The sequence below is a fragment of the Juglans microcarpa x Juglans regia genome, chromosome 2D, assembly GCF_004785595.1.
Source record: "Juglans microcarpa x Juglans regia isolate MS1-56 chromosome 2D, Jm3101_v1.0, whole genome shotgun sequence".
Classification (NCBI taxonomy): Eukaryota; Viridiplantae; Streptophyta; class Magnoliopsida; order Fagales; family Juglandaceae; genus Juglans; species Juglans microcarpa x Juglans regia.
The window spans coordinates 35846419-35862315 of record NC_054596.1 but is presented as its reverse complement, the minus strand read 5'-3'; the positions used below and the strand labels follow the sequence as shown (position 1 = coordinate 35862315).

At 40.2% G+C, this 15897-nt stretch overlaps 1 protein-coding gene across 1 annotated transcript; it reads right to left on the bottom strand.

Moving 5' to 3' along the window:
• Positions 1-1145: 1145 nt before the first annotated feature.
• LOC121251100 (profilin-1) lies at positions 1146-3440 on the bottom strand. Its single transcript, XM_041150420.1, has 4 exons — positions 3129-3440; positions 2082-2219; positions 1484-1626; positions 1146-1399 (listed from the first exon to the last, which is right to left on the bottom strand). Exons 1-3 carry the CDS (start codon positions 3249-3251, stop codon positions 1492-1494), a joined length of 396 nt encoding a protein of 131 aa, XP_041006354.1. The 5' UTR covers positions 3252-3440; the 3' UTR covers positions 1146-1399; positions 1484-1491.
• Positions 3441-15897: the final 12457 nt, after the last annotated feature.

The window sequence follows — 15897 nt, the reverse complement described above, 5'->3', positions numbered from 1 at the left end:
AAGGCTTAAAAATGGGTAAATAGCGAAAAGTCATAAGATAAAGTATTTTTTCGAAAAGTTAATGGTGGGAGAGACAAGTAATGAAAAATCAATAAACGTTATCTTTTTACCCTCTATTGAATTAGTAATCATATACGGTAGAAAACATTTAATCTTAAAACCTTTTTCTTTAATTTTAATATCAATAAATCCTTATTATGATAAGAGTTATACTTGATATAATTATGTATGTGCAAACACACATATATACACGCTATGACTGTATAAATAATTTCTCTTAAGATAATAAAGACAGTACAATGAATGTCTTTTTTGCACGTGTAATGTTTAGAATAGATTAATACAAAAACAAAATAATGAAATGACTCAATAAATACAAATATGATGTTTAAGAAATTATATAAGTAATAGCTATAAATTTTATAAGAACACAATAAACATGAGATTTTTTATTTTTATATTCAAATCGACAACTCTTATAGTGGTTGTTTGGATGTTAAAATAGTTTCGTTTCGTCTTGTCTTATCTCATCACATCTTTACTCTAACATTAATTTTTCAAATTCAAATTTTGAACTTTTTCATCCAATCATTATCTAATTATTATAACTTTTCTAAACTTCTAAATAATATACAAAAAATAATTTTACTTTTTCAAATCACAAAACACAAATAATATTAAAAATAATATTCTAACAATATTTTAACTTTATAATATTTTTACTCAACTTTTTATCTCTTCTTTTCCAAAATCTCATAAAATATCATAACTCAAATAATCTCACTATTATTCACATATTTCTAATCTCATCTTATTCCCCGAACATCCTCTAACTTGTTCGTCCGAAAACATGAATACGAGGAAAGGCCATAAATCTTTATTGTATGTTTTTTCTCTCCTCTAATTTGATGTATGAGAAAACCTTTTTTTGGAAAACTACATAAAAGCAAAACTAGTTTACAGTTGAACCAGTTTTATTTAAGATTGGATAAAAAATCGACATAACCAAACACCTCCACTACACAAGATATAAAGCACCGCCCAGTTACCCTGCGTAGTACGTGTTTGCTTGGAGGGTTTCTTAAAGAAGATCTTGTGTTCGTCAGGGAATGAAGAATTGCCAGCAGGGGTTGTCACAGGCAAAATACAACAACAGTATATGTAGATTTATGCCAAATCGATACCATTAAACGGAATACAACAATAGTGTAGAGAAATCGATCATTAGCGAAAATCAACACAATACTTTATGATCGGTTAAATCAACACAATACTTCCCATCAAAAGAGTACAAAAACAAAGACCAAGAGACCATAATCATTACTTCTCAAGCACCATACCAAACCTTTGGTTCCAAACATACTTCCCATAACTCTTCATACTTAGTAGTATTATTTCACTGCAGCCAATCATTCCAACAACAGGTCAGCAAATGCTTGTTTGAATTGAAATCAGGAAGATTTACACAAATAATATGACATACCAAGGCAATTAGAGACCCTGATCAATGAGATAATCGCCAAGCCTTTCAACAATCATGTTGCACTGACCAGGAGTCATTGGTTCATCATAGATACCAATGATTAAGGCCTGATTAGTCTTCTTCACGGTAACACCGCCAGGACCCTGAGAATTCAAGGAGAAAAGTTCAGAATCCGACAATAATATTATCTAAAAAAGACTAAATCGGATAATCAACAAATAAATGGCAGCAGCTAAATAATTCGATAATAACTGTATCAAGCCCCCCACCCTCTCCCAACCCTGTCTCCATCCCAACAACAAAAGCCACACCCCCTTCTCTTTCTCTCAATAAATGCAGCCTGCAAAGTGTTTAACATTGACAAAGGTATGTGCTTCACTGTGCAGCAACTCCCTGAGGAAGCTGCATATATGATGGTGATCAAAATTCTGTCTTTGATTTGGCAAAGAACACTTCATCATTTTGATGTTCATACTCCAAGTAGCACTTAAAACAGAGAGTACAGTCATTACTCCCCTTAAACTTGTTTTCCAAAACGAACGCAACTTGGTGGTGCCATAAACAGTAGTCAAATTAAGATTGGACTTGAGTTGATCACCTTCTTCCCTCGAATAACAGCTCCCGCCTCGCCTTGGATCACCATGTACTTTGTGCCACCAAGGTACAATCCAGTTGGAGCAAGCGATCCAGGTTCATTAAAGTCCGTTTTAATGGCAGTTATTTCTTCAGGCTTTAACTAAAATCAAAATCACCACAAATCAAAACTCGCGTTTAAATAATTTAAAATACACTAATATATGATGAAAGGATGTTATTATAATCGGATGTTGTGCATGCTCATTCGAGGTAATAACACAGTTTAAGTTTTGTTATTTTTTGTAACTAACAAGAATTTCAATAAAAAACACAAAAGGCGCATTTCAAGTACAACACAGTTTAAGATCTAACAAACACTAAAAAGGAAAATAACATCAATCTGTGATAATCAACACAAGTAATTCGGTATTTTCTGACAGATACACAAATTAGGAAATTACAGTCAAGAAAAAATGTGCATCGTGACAAGCAGAAGTGCTAAAGAAATCTCTTCTTTTCTCACGCAGTCAATTCCGTTCCCTTCCTCACTGTTCTTTATCAGATCAACGAAAAAGATTGAAAATAGTACAGTAGGCACAGCTCAAGCCAAACTACAAGGATCAATGTCCTCCTCGTTAGTTTAAAATAGTTGGCTAAAAACTCATCACGAAGGGAACAAGCTTGACTGTTAAAATAACCAAGGTGTTTTTTCTGTGCATAGATCCTTATGGTATCATGTTCAGGAGACCAAACAAATGCATAGATACATCTATATATATGCATGTGCAAAACAGATATATATAGAATGGCAGATTGAGCGAAACCCATAAATAATCAGAGAAACCCAATTGCAAAGACCTTTAGATCAGATAGGAAACCAACTTAAAAAAATTCCTTCTCCTTTTTTTAATCCAAAACAGTGTCAGATCGAAGATTCCAATTACACTAAAAACAAACAGAAAATGATCGGATCGGAAATCAGGCATCAAGGCCATCAAGCAAAGCAATTTCTTCTGCTTTTCTATATGACATAGAAAACGAAAAAGAAAAAGAAAAAAGTAAAATGAACCTGAGGGAAAGTGGAGCTCTGGGCCCAAACGCTTCCGTCTAGGCCAAGGATGGCCGCGGCGGAGAGGTGATTGCCTTCGATTTCGCACATGAGATGCTCGTCTACATAGGGGTCCCACGACATCTTCTCCACCTCCTCCTCCTTCCTCGTCTTCTTTATTCCTCTTTGTCTGTCAGAGACTTGCTTCGATTTCCTTGGAGCCTGTCTTGTGTTTTCTCCGATGTTCGGTGGGGTTCTGTAAAGGAGTGCGTTGCCGAGGAGAAAAAGGAGCTTTTTAGTCGTCAAGGAAGTGAGCAGTAGCGTTGAGATCGCGGAGATTTATTTATTCCAGAAATAATGGCGTCTTCTGAAATTACCAGAATAGACACCCTGCCCTGAAATTATTTCCAATTTTGCATATGGCAATGTTTTGGGCCACGTATCCGCCATGCTCTTTTTTTTTTTTTTTTTTTTAATAAAAGGGATCACATTTTATTTATAAAGAACATACAACTTTAACTTAAAAAAATCAGTTACAAATATTAATAGCTCCCCAGCACACTTCCGTGACTGACATGGTCTAGTCCAGACAACAGATCTCTAAAGACCAGGTCTAAAGGATCTATCGTACACAAACTCTGTCCCCGACAGAGAAAAAGTAACCAAACGACAAAACCCATACCCCGACTATGCAGAGTAGGGTGCACCAACCCCATACACCGCCTAAGCAGAGAGGGGACATCACACCGTTCGGACCAAGGTCCAAAGGGACAACATATTTGGATTTTTTTATTATTCAAAAAAAGAAAAACAGGACACGAAAATAAAATATAATGGAAAAACTACTGTAGCAAACAGAAAAGAACAATGCTCCATGCGGCTACGGTGGCGCCACCTTGGGAGAAAACCGCCAACCAATCTTGGAAGATCCGGACTCATAGACTCCATTGGCGCCACGCGTGACGACAGCAGAGGGCCTCCTGGCGTCGCGAGAGAGCCATTCACCGAACGTCTCCAAGATCTTTTGGCCGGGCATGCGAGCAACTCCCAGCTCCGATTGGCGCCGCCTTTGGAAGCCTTGAAGATCGGCGGTTGGACAACGCCATGGAGAGGCGCGTGCTGATCTATAGTCGCCGAACATCCAAGATCCGCAGTTCTCTCTTATTTAGCCTGCAAACACAACAAACACAAAAAAATCAGAGCACTACACAACGAGGATAGTGGAGGATGGGGGGAGGGGGAAGGAGCCAAATCTCCCACCCCCTCGAGACAGGTCTGTAATGAGGGATCGAGAGGGACGGGGGTTTAGAACGTATGCGCCATGCTGTGCTTGTGAGTAGGACTGTAAATGCTAAATATAGTTTATGGTTCATGAATAAAGCTTTGCTGTCATATATTCAGCTCCAAGTTGGATCATTTAGCTATTTATTAATGTCAATGTCCATTGAATATAAAATTTTAATATATTCACCTCAACTAGATTTAGGGCTAGTTTGGATAGTGAGTTGAAATGATTTGTGAATAGTAATGAAAAATTTGAGTTGAGATAAGATGAGTTAGAAATGGTTTGAGTAAAAATGTTTTATGGGTTTTAGGAAATGAGAGAAAAAAATTGAAAAAAAATATTATAAATTAAAAATATTGTTAGAATATAGTTTTTTAATATCATTTTTATTTTAACTAGTTTTCAAGCTAGAAATACATGTATTATGTAAGTGTTATACATATTACATATTAATTGTCTTTTATATCTTTGTCTTGTATTATTAGTTTATTTCTAAGATATTTTATATAATTTTTTTAGTTAGGTTTATCAATGCACGTATGAATATCTAAGTATTTTATAAATTAGATTAATTATGTAATATATAAATATAACATAAATTTATACCTTAATTTATCAATTTTCATATGGATTATATGCTCATGTTGTATTTGAACAATGCATTTATTGAGGTAGTCATTGAGAGTCTTTTTTTCTCCCGTTAGTGAATAAGAGAGACTTTAACTTTAAACCTAACTATAAATGTGAGATTTGAGTCATACCATGTATGACTGAATGACCTCATGAGGATGTCAAGAATTTAAATGAGAGATTGTAATATCTCATATGGATTATAAGAATATGGTGAATATGATCCCATGTTACTTGAGAGTAAGAAATATTACTCTTTATATTAATGATTTCAAGAGACTTTAGTGGCACCATTCTCTAGTCATTTTAGAGTACACGTGGTTACTTTCCTTGGTTCATTATAAGACCAGTCCCAAAAGGGGCAAATCCACAAATACTGGTTGAAAATGGCACTTGGAGTGCTACTAAGAGCGAAGCTAGAGAGAAATTTCTTGACATGGGGTACTAGATGTAGCACACGTGCCAATGTTGGAGAGTGAGGATGGCTAGAAACAGAAAACATTGATGTGAGGTGTGTGGGGGTGAGATATAGATCAGTACTGTGTGGAAAGTGGATTTTGTACTCAGTCGGGGTGGGTTCAAGCCTCCCACGCTTTGAAAGCCCAATATCCATAGCTAGGGAGACCAAGAAATGGCAGAGAGGAAGGCCTAGATGGGCCCAAGAAGGGGGAAAGTAGCCGAGGGTCTCTCCAGTCACAACGAATTAATGAGGAACATACAGGCTGGGATCCTGTCCCTTGCAAGATCGGTCGCATTGAATGCAACTCGGAGTGGCCAACTTCGAGGTCGGGCCCCTGTAGCTGACAAGAACAACCACATTAAATGCGACACTATGCCGCTCGGAACGAGTGTGATCATTACAACGACAGAAAGATCTTACAAGAAATAGGCTATAAACAATAAAAAACTGACAATGAGAAAGTGGATACGCACATTCGATCACTCTCTCTAGCTCTCCATAAATTCTTACTTCCTTTACTCCCCATGGGAAATTTTGACTTTGGCATTGGAGGTGACACAACCACCACCTCGCCGCCCTTTCCTCCACCCTCGCACCTTTGTAGCTGGCGGCTACAAAACACGTCTCAACACTATGGATTTAACTTTCGAAGCCAATACAAAAGGGGAGGAAAAACTAAGAGAAAATGAGAGAGATTCAGAGAGAGAGAGAGAGAGAGAGGTAGAAAAGAAAAGAAAAGAAAAATGGATGTGAAGATTGAAAATAGGATGGAAAAAAATGTTTGTTGTGTATAATGGTGGGTGCTTCTTGCTAAGAGACGAAGGATGTAGATTTTATTTTACAAAAAGAAGCTAATGGGGGAGCAATGTTACTCTTTACCTTAACTTTCAGCAACTCGTTTCAACAACTTATGTTCAAGTCATCACCTCACGTCCTTGCCGCTTGACTTGAGGGGGGATGTTAAGACACCAACTACTATTCCTTCTAGACTGAGAAATGGGACCACATGAGAAAGCTCATGGCCCTCACAGCTGAGTGAGCAAGATAAATAAGCAAACAACCACAAGCCTCTAGAAGCTACTTGACGAATCTACTCCAACCATCCCTTATAGCAAACTGTAATTCTATTGGCTAGGAGTAGAATGTTCTTTACTGTAGTCTATATAAGGACCCATTGTATAGCATAAAAAGAGTGTGGAAAAATAATGAGAAACATTTACTCTGACATGGTATCAGAGCATCCAAAGGACTAATGTCCACTTTGGCTGCCTCACCGGATTCTTTTTCTACCTCTTCTCCCATCTTGCCCCTCCCAAATTTCTCCCATATTATCTTGGTAAAGCTCACACCAGATAACTACCTGTTATGGAAGGTCCAGCTCGTTTCGTATCTCTTTGGTCAGCATCTCTACAAATATGTAGATGGTTCCTATCCAACACTGAAACAGCAGCTTGATGACTCCACCCTGAATCCAGAGTATGATACTTGGATTCAATAAGACCAGCTGGTATTGTCTACTCTAATTTCTTTGAGTCTCTTCTTGCTCAGGTAGTTGGTTGTGAATATGCCCGTATTGTTTGTGTTTCTCTCGAGTCAACTTATGCTTCAGTCTCGCATGCTCGTATAGTGCAAACTCAATTGCAGCTTGCACTCAAGAAGGGGATCGACTCAATTTCTACTTATTATCGTTGAGTTAAGACTTTAGTTAATACAATGGCAGCTGCTGGACACCCATTACCACCTGCTAAGTTCGTGCCTTACCTTCTCGTCGCCCTTGGGTCCGATTATGAGCTCTTGTGTCATCTGTTACTACTAGATTTGAACCTATTGCTCTTGAAGAATGACTTGGGCATTTGCTGGCCCATGAAGCGCGTTTGACTCACCATTTTGACTCTAGTTTCTCCACCACAGAAGCTTCCACACACTTTACAGCAAAGTCAACCTCCAATCAGCGTGGTCGTGGCTCTTATCGAAGAGGCCAAAATTTCTCTAAAGGACGTGGTGGTAGAGGCCGTTATAGTCCCAATTGTGGTCGAGGTTTTTTAGGTAATACCGACACTAGTCCTCTACTGACCCTCGCTTAATCTATCAGGTGTGCAATTACCTTGGCCATTTGGTCCTTACATGTGTTTATAGGTTCAATCAAGCCTATACTGTTGCCCTTCCGATCACTACAAAAATTTTCCTCCTCCAACTACCTCTTAGATGCAAGTTGGTACCTCAATACAAGTGACCTAGCCAACCTGAATTTACAGGCTGCTGGATACTATTGCGAAGATTAGTTGCGCGTTGACGATGGATCCTTTGTGCCAATCTCCCATTCCGGTTCAGCTTCTTTTTCTTCCCCTACCTCTAAATTTCTTCTCAATGAAATACTTTGTATTCCATATTTCAAAAAGAATCTTATACTTGTTCGCCAATTTTGTCTTGAAAATAACGTGTTCTTTGAATTTTTCTCTGATTCTTTTTATATCAATGATTGCATATCGGGAAATCCCTTACTTCGCGGAACCACACAAGAGCGTCATAATCGGACCCAAGGCCAGCGAAAAGGTAAGGTACGAACTGAGCAGGTGGTAATGGGCGTCCAACAACTGCCATTGTATCAGCTAAAGTCTTAGCTCAACGATAATAAGCAGAAATTGAGTCGATCCCTTTCTTGAGTGAGGCAAGCTGCAATTGAGTTTGCACTATATGAGCGAACGAGATTGAAGCATAAGTAGACTCGAGTGAAACCCAAACAACATGGGTGGATTCATAACCAAGTACCTGAACAATAAGAGGCTTTGAGAGAGAAGAAATTACAGTAGACATTACCTGTGGCGCCCCCAATCCCCCTTATAAAAATACACAGGGATCGAGACGCCAGGATGGTGACAACACGGTCACACATCCCAACGAAGTGCCAGTGTGTGTACATGCAACAGTGTACAAATAAAATAACGCAGCGGATAATCAAATAAGTACCAGAATTTAAATACAAATATTTAAACAATTTATCTTAAAAAAAATAAATATACAGTCATCCCAAATATAATACAAAAGGTAAATACATAAACTGATACAAATACATAACTCACTAAACAGGAGCAATCCCAGATCACTCCCCAACGGAGCCAAGCTAAGGCTCGTCATCAACGTCTGCATCAAAATCTGCGATACCATAAAATGGTACCACAGGTAAGTATAAACCAAACAACTCTCGGGATAAAAATACATTAATGCAACCAACAATATAGCAAAATACAGTTAACCATAAAATACCATTTTTTCCCAGAAAAATGATTATTTCCAACACACGCCAAAAATCCCATTTTGGCCCAAAATATCCGTAACACATTTTCTCATAAAATGATTCACACAAACAATCCATTTATCGGACACTGTAGGCGGGAATCGCAGGCGGGACTCTACCACCGTCCCTGCTTACCACCATCCCTACCGCGTGCACCGTAGGCGGGAATCACAGGCGGGACACAACCACCATCCCTGCTTACCACCATCCCTAACGCGTGCACCGTAGGCGGGAATCACAGGCGGGACTCTACCACCATCCCTGCTTACCACCATCCCTACAGTTCCTTTACACACAATAAATACTTAACAGAGCACTGTAGGCGGGAATCACAGGCGGGACACAACCACCATCCCTGCTTACCACCATCCCTACAGTCTCTTTTCCTTTTACTCACATGAAAATCCAAATCCAATAAATACATAAACATGTATGCAATACACGAAAACCCAGTTTTCTTTACAAACATGATCATGCATGCAATATGCGATGTACGTGAACAAGTCATAACCAACAACCACAATTCACAATGCAAACAAACACAACTCCGTCCACAATCCATCCGACCCCCGAAAACTCCTCGGACTCAGTCCGGCAAAACAACCCAATTCACAGATAATATGCGTTAGTGCAAAAATATATTTAAATCACGAAAGTTCTTTAAGGAAAATACTTACAGTGCAATATAATAATTTCCGGAGGATCTCGAAGTTGCAAGTGGTGATTTCTGAGCAACACCACAGTGTAAAATACACTGTGGCCGTGGGTCACAATTACCAACTTTTCAACGAGGACAAACGAAGACCCAAGATTGATAGGGTAGGGCCTAGGGAGGTCGGTGAAGCCAATGGTGGTGGTGGTTTGCCGTGGGTGGCGGCGGAATGGGCGGTAGAAGACCAAAATGCCCAAATCGGAAATGTAGTTGGTGGAGCTTCACCGGTGACGGATCGGAGGTGGGGTTGGGTCCAATGGGTTGCCAAGAGGTCGGGGATGAAGTGGTAGGAAGATGGTGGCCAATGGTGGTGCGACGGCGGCGCTACGGCGGAAGGAGTGCCGCGGCTTCGAAGAGCTACTGGTGGTTAACGGCGGCACGGATGGAGGTGAGATTGGTGGGGTGAGGTCGCCGGCGGCTGGGGAAGCTAATGGGCTGGGCGGTGAGGGCCACCGCCGGCTCACGGCGGCGCTGGCGTGAAGGTGGGCCGCGGCTTCGTGGGGGGCGTGTGGGCTACCGGCGGCGAGGTAGGGGCTGAGGTTTGGGAGGTGAGGTCGCCGGAGGGAGGGGAAGCTGGTCGGCTGGGCGGTGTCGCGCACGGCGGCGCGACGGCAGCGCTGGGAGGAGACGAAGGAAACGGGCGGAGGAGAGGAGAGAGAGAGGTCGCGCGGGAGAGGAGAGGAAATGGGGAAAAAAGAAAAGAAAGAAAAGAAAAAGGAAGGAAAGAAAAAAGGAGGGAAAAGAAATGAGGTCCAATCCTCATAACTTGGGTCACAAAAATGATCCAACGGAGACGATTTTAAAACCACAAGTTAAATAAAATAATTTAAACGTAATGGTAAAGTCAAATTGAAATAATTAAATCCCACGGTAATTAATTTAAATATTAAAAGCAATTTAAATGCATAACAATAAATAAATATTTAGAAAGCACATAAAATTAATTTTCACCAAATTAAAATCATAGAAATAAACTTACTAAAAATTCAACCAATTTTAAAATAAGAGGATAAATTTTTAAATAATCAAAAATAATCCTTCAGTAAAAATACACTGAAATACGGGGTGTTACATTACCAGCCAATCTTGTTGAATCCAGGTATCATACTTTGGATTCGGGGTGGAGTCATCAAGCTACTGGACAGGTGTTGGATAGGAACCGTCTACAAATTTGTAGAGCCGCTGGCCATGAAGATACGGAATGAGCTGGACCTTCCATAGTAGTTATTTATCTGGTGTGAGCTTTACTAAGATAATATGGGAGAAATTTGGGAGCGGCAAGTGGGAGAAAAAATAGAAGAAGAATTCGGTGAGGCAGGCATAAGGACGTTAGTCCTTTAGATGCTTTAATACCATGTTAGAGTAAATGCTTCTCATTATTTTTCCACACTCTTTTTATGCTATACAACGGGTCATTTATATAGACTACAATAAAGAATATTCTACTCCTCGCCTATAGAATTATAGTTTGTTGTAAGGGATGGTTGGAGCATATTTGTCTAATAGCTTCTAGAGGCTTGTGGTTGTTTGCGTATTTATCTTGCTCACTCGGCTATGAGGGCTATAAGCTTTCTCTTGTGGTCTAATTTCTCATTCTATAAGGAATAGTAGCTGGTGACTTAACATCCACCCTTAAGTCAAGCGACAAGGACGTGAGGTGATGACTTGAACATAGGTTGTTGAAACGAGTTGCTGAAAGTGGTTTAGTGAGAATGTCAGCGAGCTGGTCTTTGCCAGAAATGAAGGCCACAATTAAAGACTTGTTAAGGAGGTCACGGACAAAGTGGATATCGATTTCCACATGCTTAGTGCGAGCATGAAAGACGAGATTAGAGGACAAGTAAGTAGCTCCCTAATTATCATAATAAAGGAAGGGAGCACGAGGGAGAACCACGCCAAGATCCCGACAGAGATGTTGCAACCAAATCACCTTAGTGATTGATTAGCAACGGCTTTGAACTCTGTCTCAATGGAGGAACGGGCTATAGTTGGTTGTTTCTTTGAAGACCAAGAAACTAAGTTGCAACCAAGAAAAATACAATACCTACTTGTTGACTGATGATCATCGGGGCACCTAACTCAGTCGGTGTCAGAGAAAGTAGTAAGATTTAGAGTATGAGACCGGGAGAGTTGAAGACCAACATGAGAGGTGTGCTTAAGATATCTCAAAATGCGTTGGACTGCTTGCCAATGAGGAACGCGAGGAGTATCCATAAACTGACATACTTTGCTAATAACAAAAGCAAGGTCTGGCCAGGTGAACGATAAATACTATAGAAGGCCTACAGTGTTGCGATATAGAGTCGGATCTTCAAAGAGATTTCCAAAAAATGCACTCAACTTCTCAGAGATAGACATGGGAGATTTAACTGGCTTTGCTAGAAGCATATTGGTGCGCTGTAATAAATCTGTAATATACTTCTATTGTGTGAGTAGCAAACCAGCAGAATTAAAAGTAACTTCTACGCCCAAGAAGAATTGTAATCTGCCAAGATTAGTAATGGGAAAGTCTATACATAGAGTTGTAATAAGATTAGAAATAACCTGGAGAGATGAACCAGTCACTAAAAGGTCATCGACATCGACTAAAACAAAAGTGGTAACACCCTGAGAAGTCCATAAAAATAAAGAGGAATCTGCAGCAGAAATTGTGAATCCAAGGTTTGTGAGTCGGCAACTAAGGTGTGAATACCACGCACGAGGAGACTACCGAAGGCCATCAATGGCCTTATGTAACCTGCTGACATGAGAAGGGAAGTGAGGGTGAGAGAAGCCAGTGGGTTGGGCCATAAACACAGTCTCAAGTAAAGGTCCATGCAGAAATGCATTCTGCACATCGTATTGCCGAACCGGCCAGCCTTGAGAAACTGCCAATGCGAGCACAAGACAAACGGCAGTTGCCTTAACCACCGGACTAAATGTCTCTTCAAAATCAATGCCTGACTGTTGAAGGAAACACTTAGCAACTAAATGAGCCTTCCGACGTTTGGTAGAACCGTCGACAAGGCACTTAGTGCGAAAACTCCATTTATAGACAACTGTGTTGGAGGACTCAAAGGCTGGGACCAGAGACCATGAACCATTGGCGATGAGAGCATTGAACTCCTTTTTCATAGCCTCACGCCATTCCTGTTATTGCTACTCAACAGAGAAACATGAAGAGGTTTATGGCACGGAAGAGGCGTTGCTGAAGAGTGCACCATTGGACAATGCCATTGGTAAACTGACGGGGGCAAAGTGAATCAGTCTGTGACCTGGTTATCATTAAGTGCACAAGTTGCTAAGAAACCGGAGGAGAAGGATCACTTGGGGAAGACGATGGGAGGGATGAGGGAGATGGAGATGAGCTGATGGAGAAGAAGAAGGGCCCAAGTCAAAATTAAATAAAGGAAGAGCAACATGGGTGGGCTGTTTGGTGGGCTTGGGATTAGGGAGAGAGGCAAATGGAAAGGAGAGTTCATTAAATCGAACATCCTTAAAAATATAGGTACAACCCGTGGGAATATGGTCGCAAACAAAGCCCCAATGGGTTGGACTAAGGCCTAGAAAAATGCAAAGGACAGATCGATAGGAAAATTTATAAGTATTATATGGAGTAGTTAAAGGCCAACATGCAGATCCAAAAACCCGAAGAGAGTTATAATTAGGAGATTTATGGTGAAGTAGCAGAAAAGGAGAAGAGTGATTGAGAGAGAGAGAGAGAGAGAGAGGGTAAAATATTAATTAAATGGATGGCATGAAGAAAAGCATGAGGCCAAAAATGTAATAGAACCGAGGCATGGACAAGAAGAGCTAAGCCTGAGTCAACAATGTGACGGTGTTTTCTCCCAATAATGCCGTTTTGAGTGTGAGTGTGTGGACATGTAACATGATGTATAATGCCACAAGATGATAGAAGATTTGAGAAAGACCGAAATTCATCACCCCAATCAGATTGGAATTGTTTAATTTTTATATTAAATTGAAGTTCAACTTGTGCCTTAAATTTGATAAAGGTATCAATTGCTTGAGACTTGGATTTTAAAGGGAAAAGTCATCCATAAAAGTAATGTAAAAATGAAAACCATCATTAAATACATGGGGAAAGGGACGCCAAAGATCCTAGAAAATGAGGTCAAAAGGAGCAAATGATTTATTTTGCCGCGTGAGAGCAAGAAGCCTGTGGGACTTAGCCTTCATGCATGCATCTCAAAAGGGAAGAGACGTGGAGTGGTCATAGGGTAGAGCATGTTGTTGCAAAATAGAACGCACGATCTTAATGGATGGGTGACCAAGACGGGAGTGCAAAGAGGAACGAAAGAGATCGTGCTGGACAATGCACGAGGCTGTGTGGACGGAGATGAAAATTAGTAGAGCCCATTATGTGTGGTTCCGCAAAGTAGAGGATTCCTCGATGTGCAATCCTTTACATAGAAAGAATCAGAGAAAAATTCACAGAACACGTTATTGTCAAAACAAAATTCGTGAACAGGTAAAAGATTCTTTTTGAAAGATGGAACACAGTATTTTATTAAGAAGAAATTTAGAGGCAGGGGAAGAAAAAGAAGCTGAACCGGAATGGGAGATAGGCACAGAGGATCCATCGCCAACACGTAATTGATCTTTGCCATGGTATTTAGTAGCCTATAAATTCAGGTTGGCCAGGTCACTTGTGATGTGATTCGTAGCCGCAATATCGGGGTACCAACTTGCATCTGAGAGGTAGTTGGAGGAGGAAAAATTTGCAGTGATTGGAGGGGCAGCAGTATCGGCTTGATTGAACCTATAAACACATGTAAGGGCCGAATGGCCAAGACGGTTGCACACCTGACAGATTAAGCGAGGGTCAGTAGCGGATGAAAAACCAGTGTCGGTATTATTGAAAAACCTCGACCACGATTGGGACTATAGCGGCCTCCACCACCATGTCCTCTAGAGAAATTTTGGCCTCTTCAATAAGAGCCACGACCACGCTGATTGGAGGCTGACTTTGCTGTAAAGTGTGTGAAAGCTTCTATGGTGGAGAAATTGGAGTCAAATGGTGAGTCAAACATGCTTCATGGGCTAGCAAATGCCCAAGTAATTCTTCAAGAGCAATAGGCTCGAGTCTAGTAGTAACAGATGACACAAGAGCGTCATAATTGGACCCAAGGCCGGCGAAAGGTAAGGCATGAACTCAGCAGGTGGTAATGTGCATACAATTGCTACCATTGTATTAGCTAAAGTCTTACTCAACGATAATAAGTAGAAACTGAGTCGGTCCCCTTCTTGAGTGAGGCAAGCTGCAATTGAGTTTGCACTATACGAGCCTGCAAGACTGAAGCATAAGTAGACTCGAGAGAAACACAAATAGCATAGGCAGATTCACAACCAACTACCTGAGCAATAAGAGACTCTGAGAGAGAAGAAATTAGAGGAGACATTACCAGCTGGTCTTGTTGAATCTAGGTATCATACTCTATATTCAGGGTGGAGTCATCAAGCTACTGTTTCGATGCTGGACAGGAACCGTCTACGTATTTGTAGAGACGCTGGCCACGAAGATACGGAACGAGCTGGTCCTTACATAACTGGTAGTTATCTGGTGTGAGCTTTACCGAGATAATATGGGAGAAATTTGGGAGAGGCAAGATGGGAGAAGAGGTAGAAGAAGAATTCGGTGAGGCAACCATAGTGGACGACCATAGTGGACGTTAGTCCTTTGGATGCTCTGATACCATGTCAGAGTAAATCATTTTCATTATTTTTCCTCACTCTTTTTATGCTATGCAATGGGTCCTTTATATAGACTACAATAAAGAATATTCTACTCCTAGCCAATAGAATTACAGTTTGTTATAAGGGATGGTTGGAGCAGATTCGTCTAGTAGCTTCTAGAGGCTTGTGGTTGTTTGCGCATTTATCTTGCTCACTCGGAGCGCTGTGAGTTTTCTCCTGTGGTCCCATTTCTCATTCTAGAAGGAATAGTAGCTAGTGCCTTAACAATTAGGCTTGAAAACCGACATTATCGGTTCGGTTTTCTCATGAAACCGAAACCGACTGGCAACCATGATTTATGGACAAAAACCGATCGAAATCGACCGGTGTTAAGAGTTGAAACTGGCCGGCTTCGGTCTTGCAGGTTTCCGGTCGGTTTTTTCTGTTTGGGCTTTTTTTCTTGGGCTCTTTTTTTGGGCCTTTGTTCTATCCAATTTGGGCCAATTCAACAAATATTTTGGACTTTTTTTTTTCTCATTTCATTATCCAAGATCTTTTTGAACTTTTTTTGAGTTGAGTTCATTTTAAATTTTAATAGTAATGTCATTTATAATTTTCTACTATTACTAACTAACTATATTAATTATTACCTACTACTTATTACATAATTAAAAAAAAATAACTTCACTAGATGTTTAGTATTACTTAATACATATTAAAAAAAAAACAAAA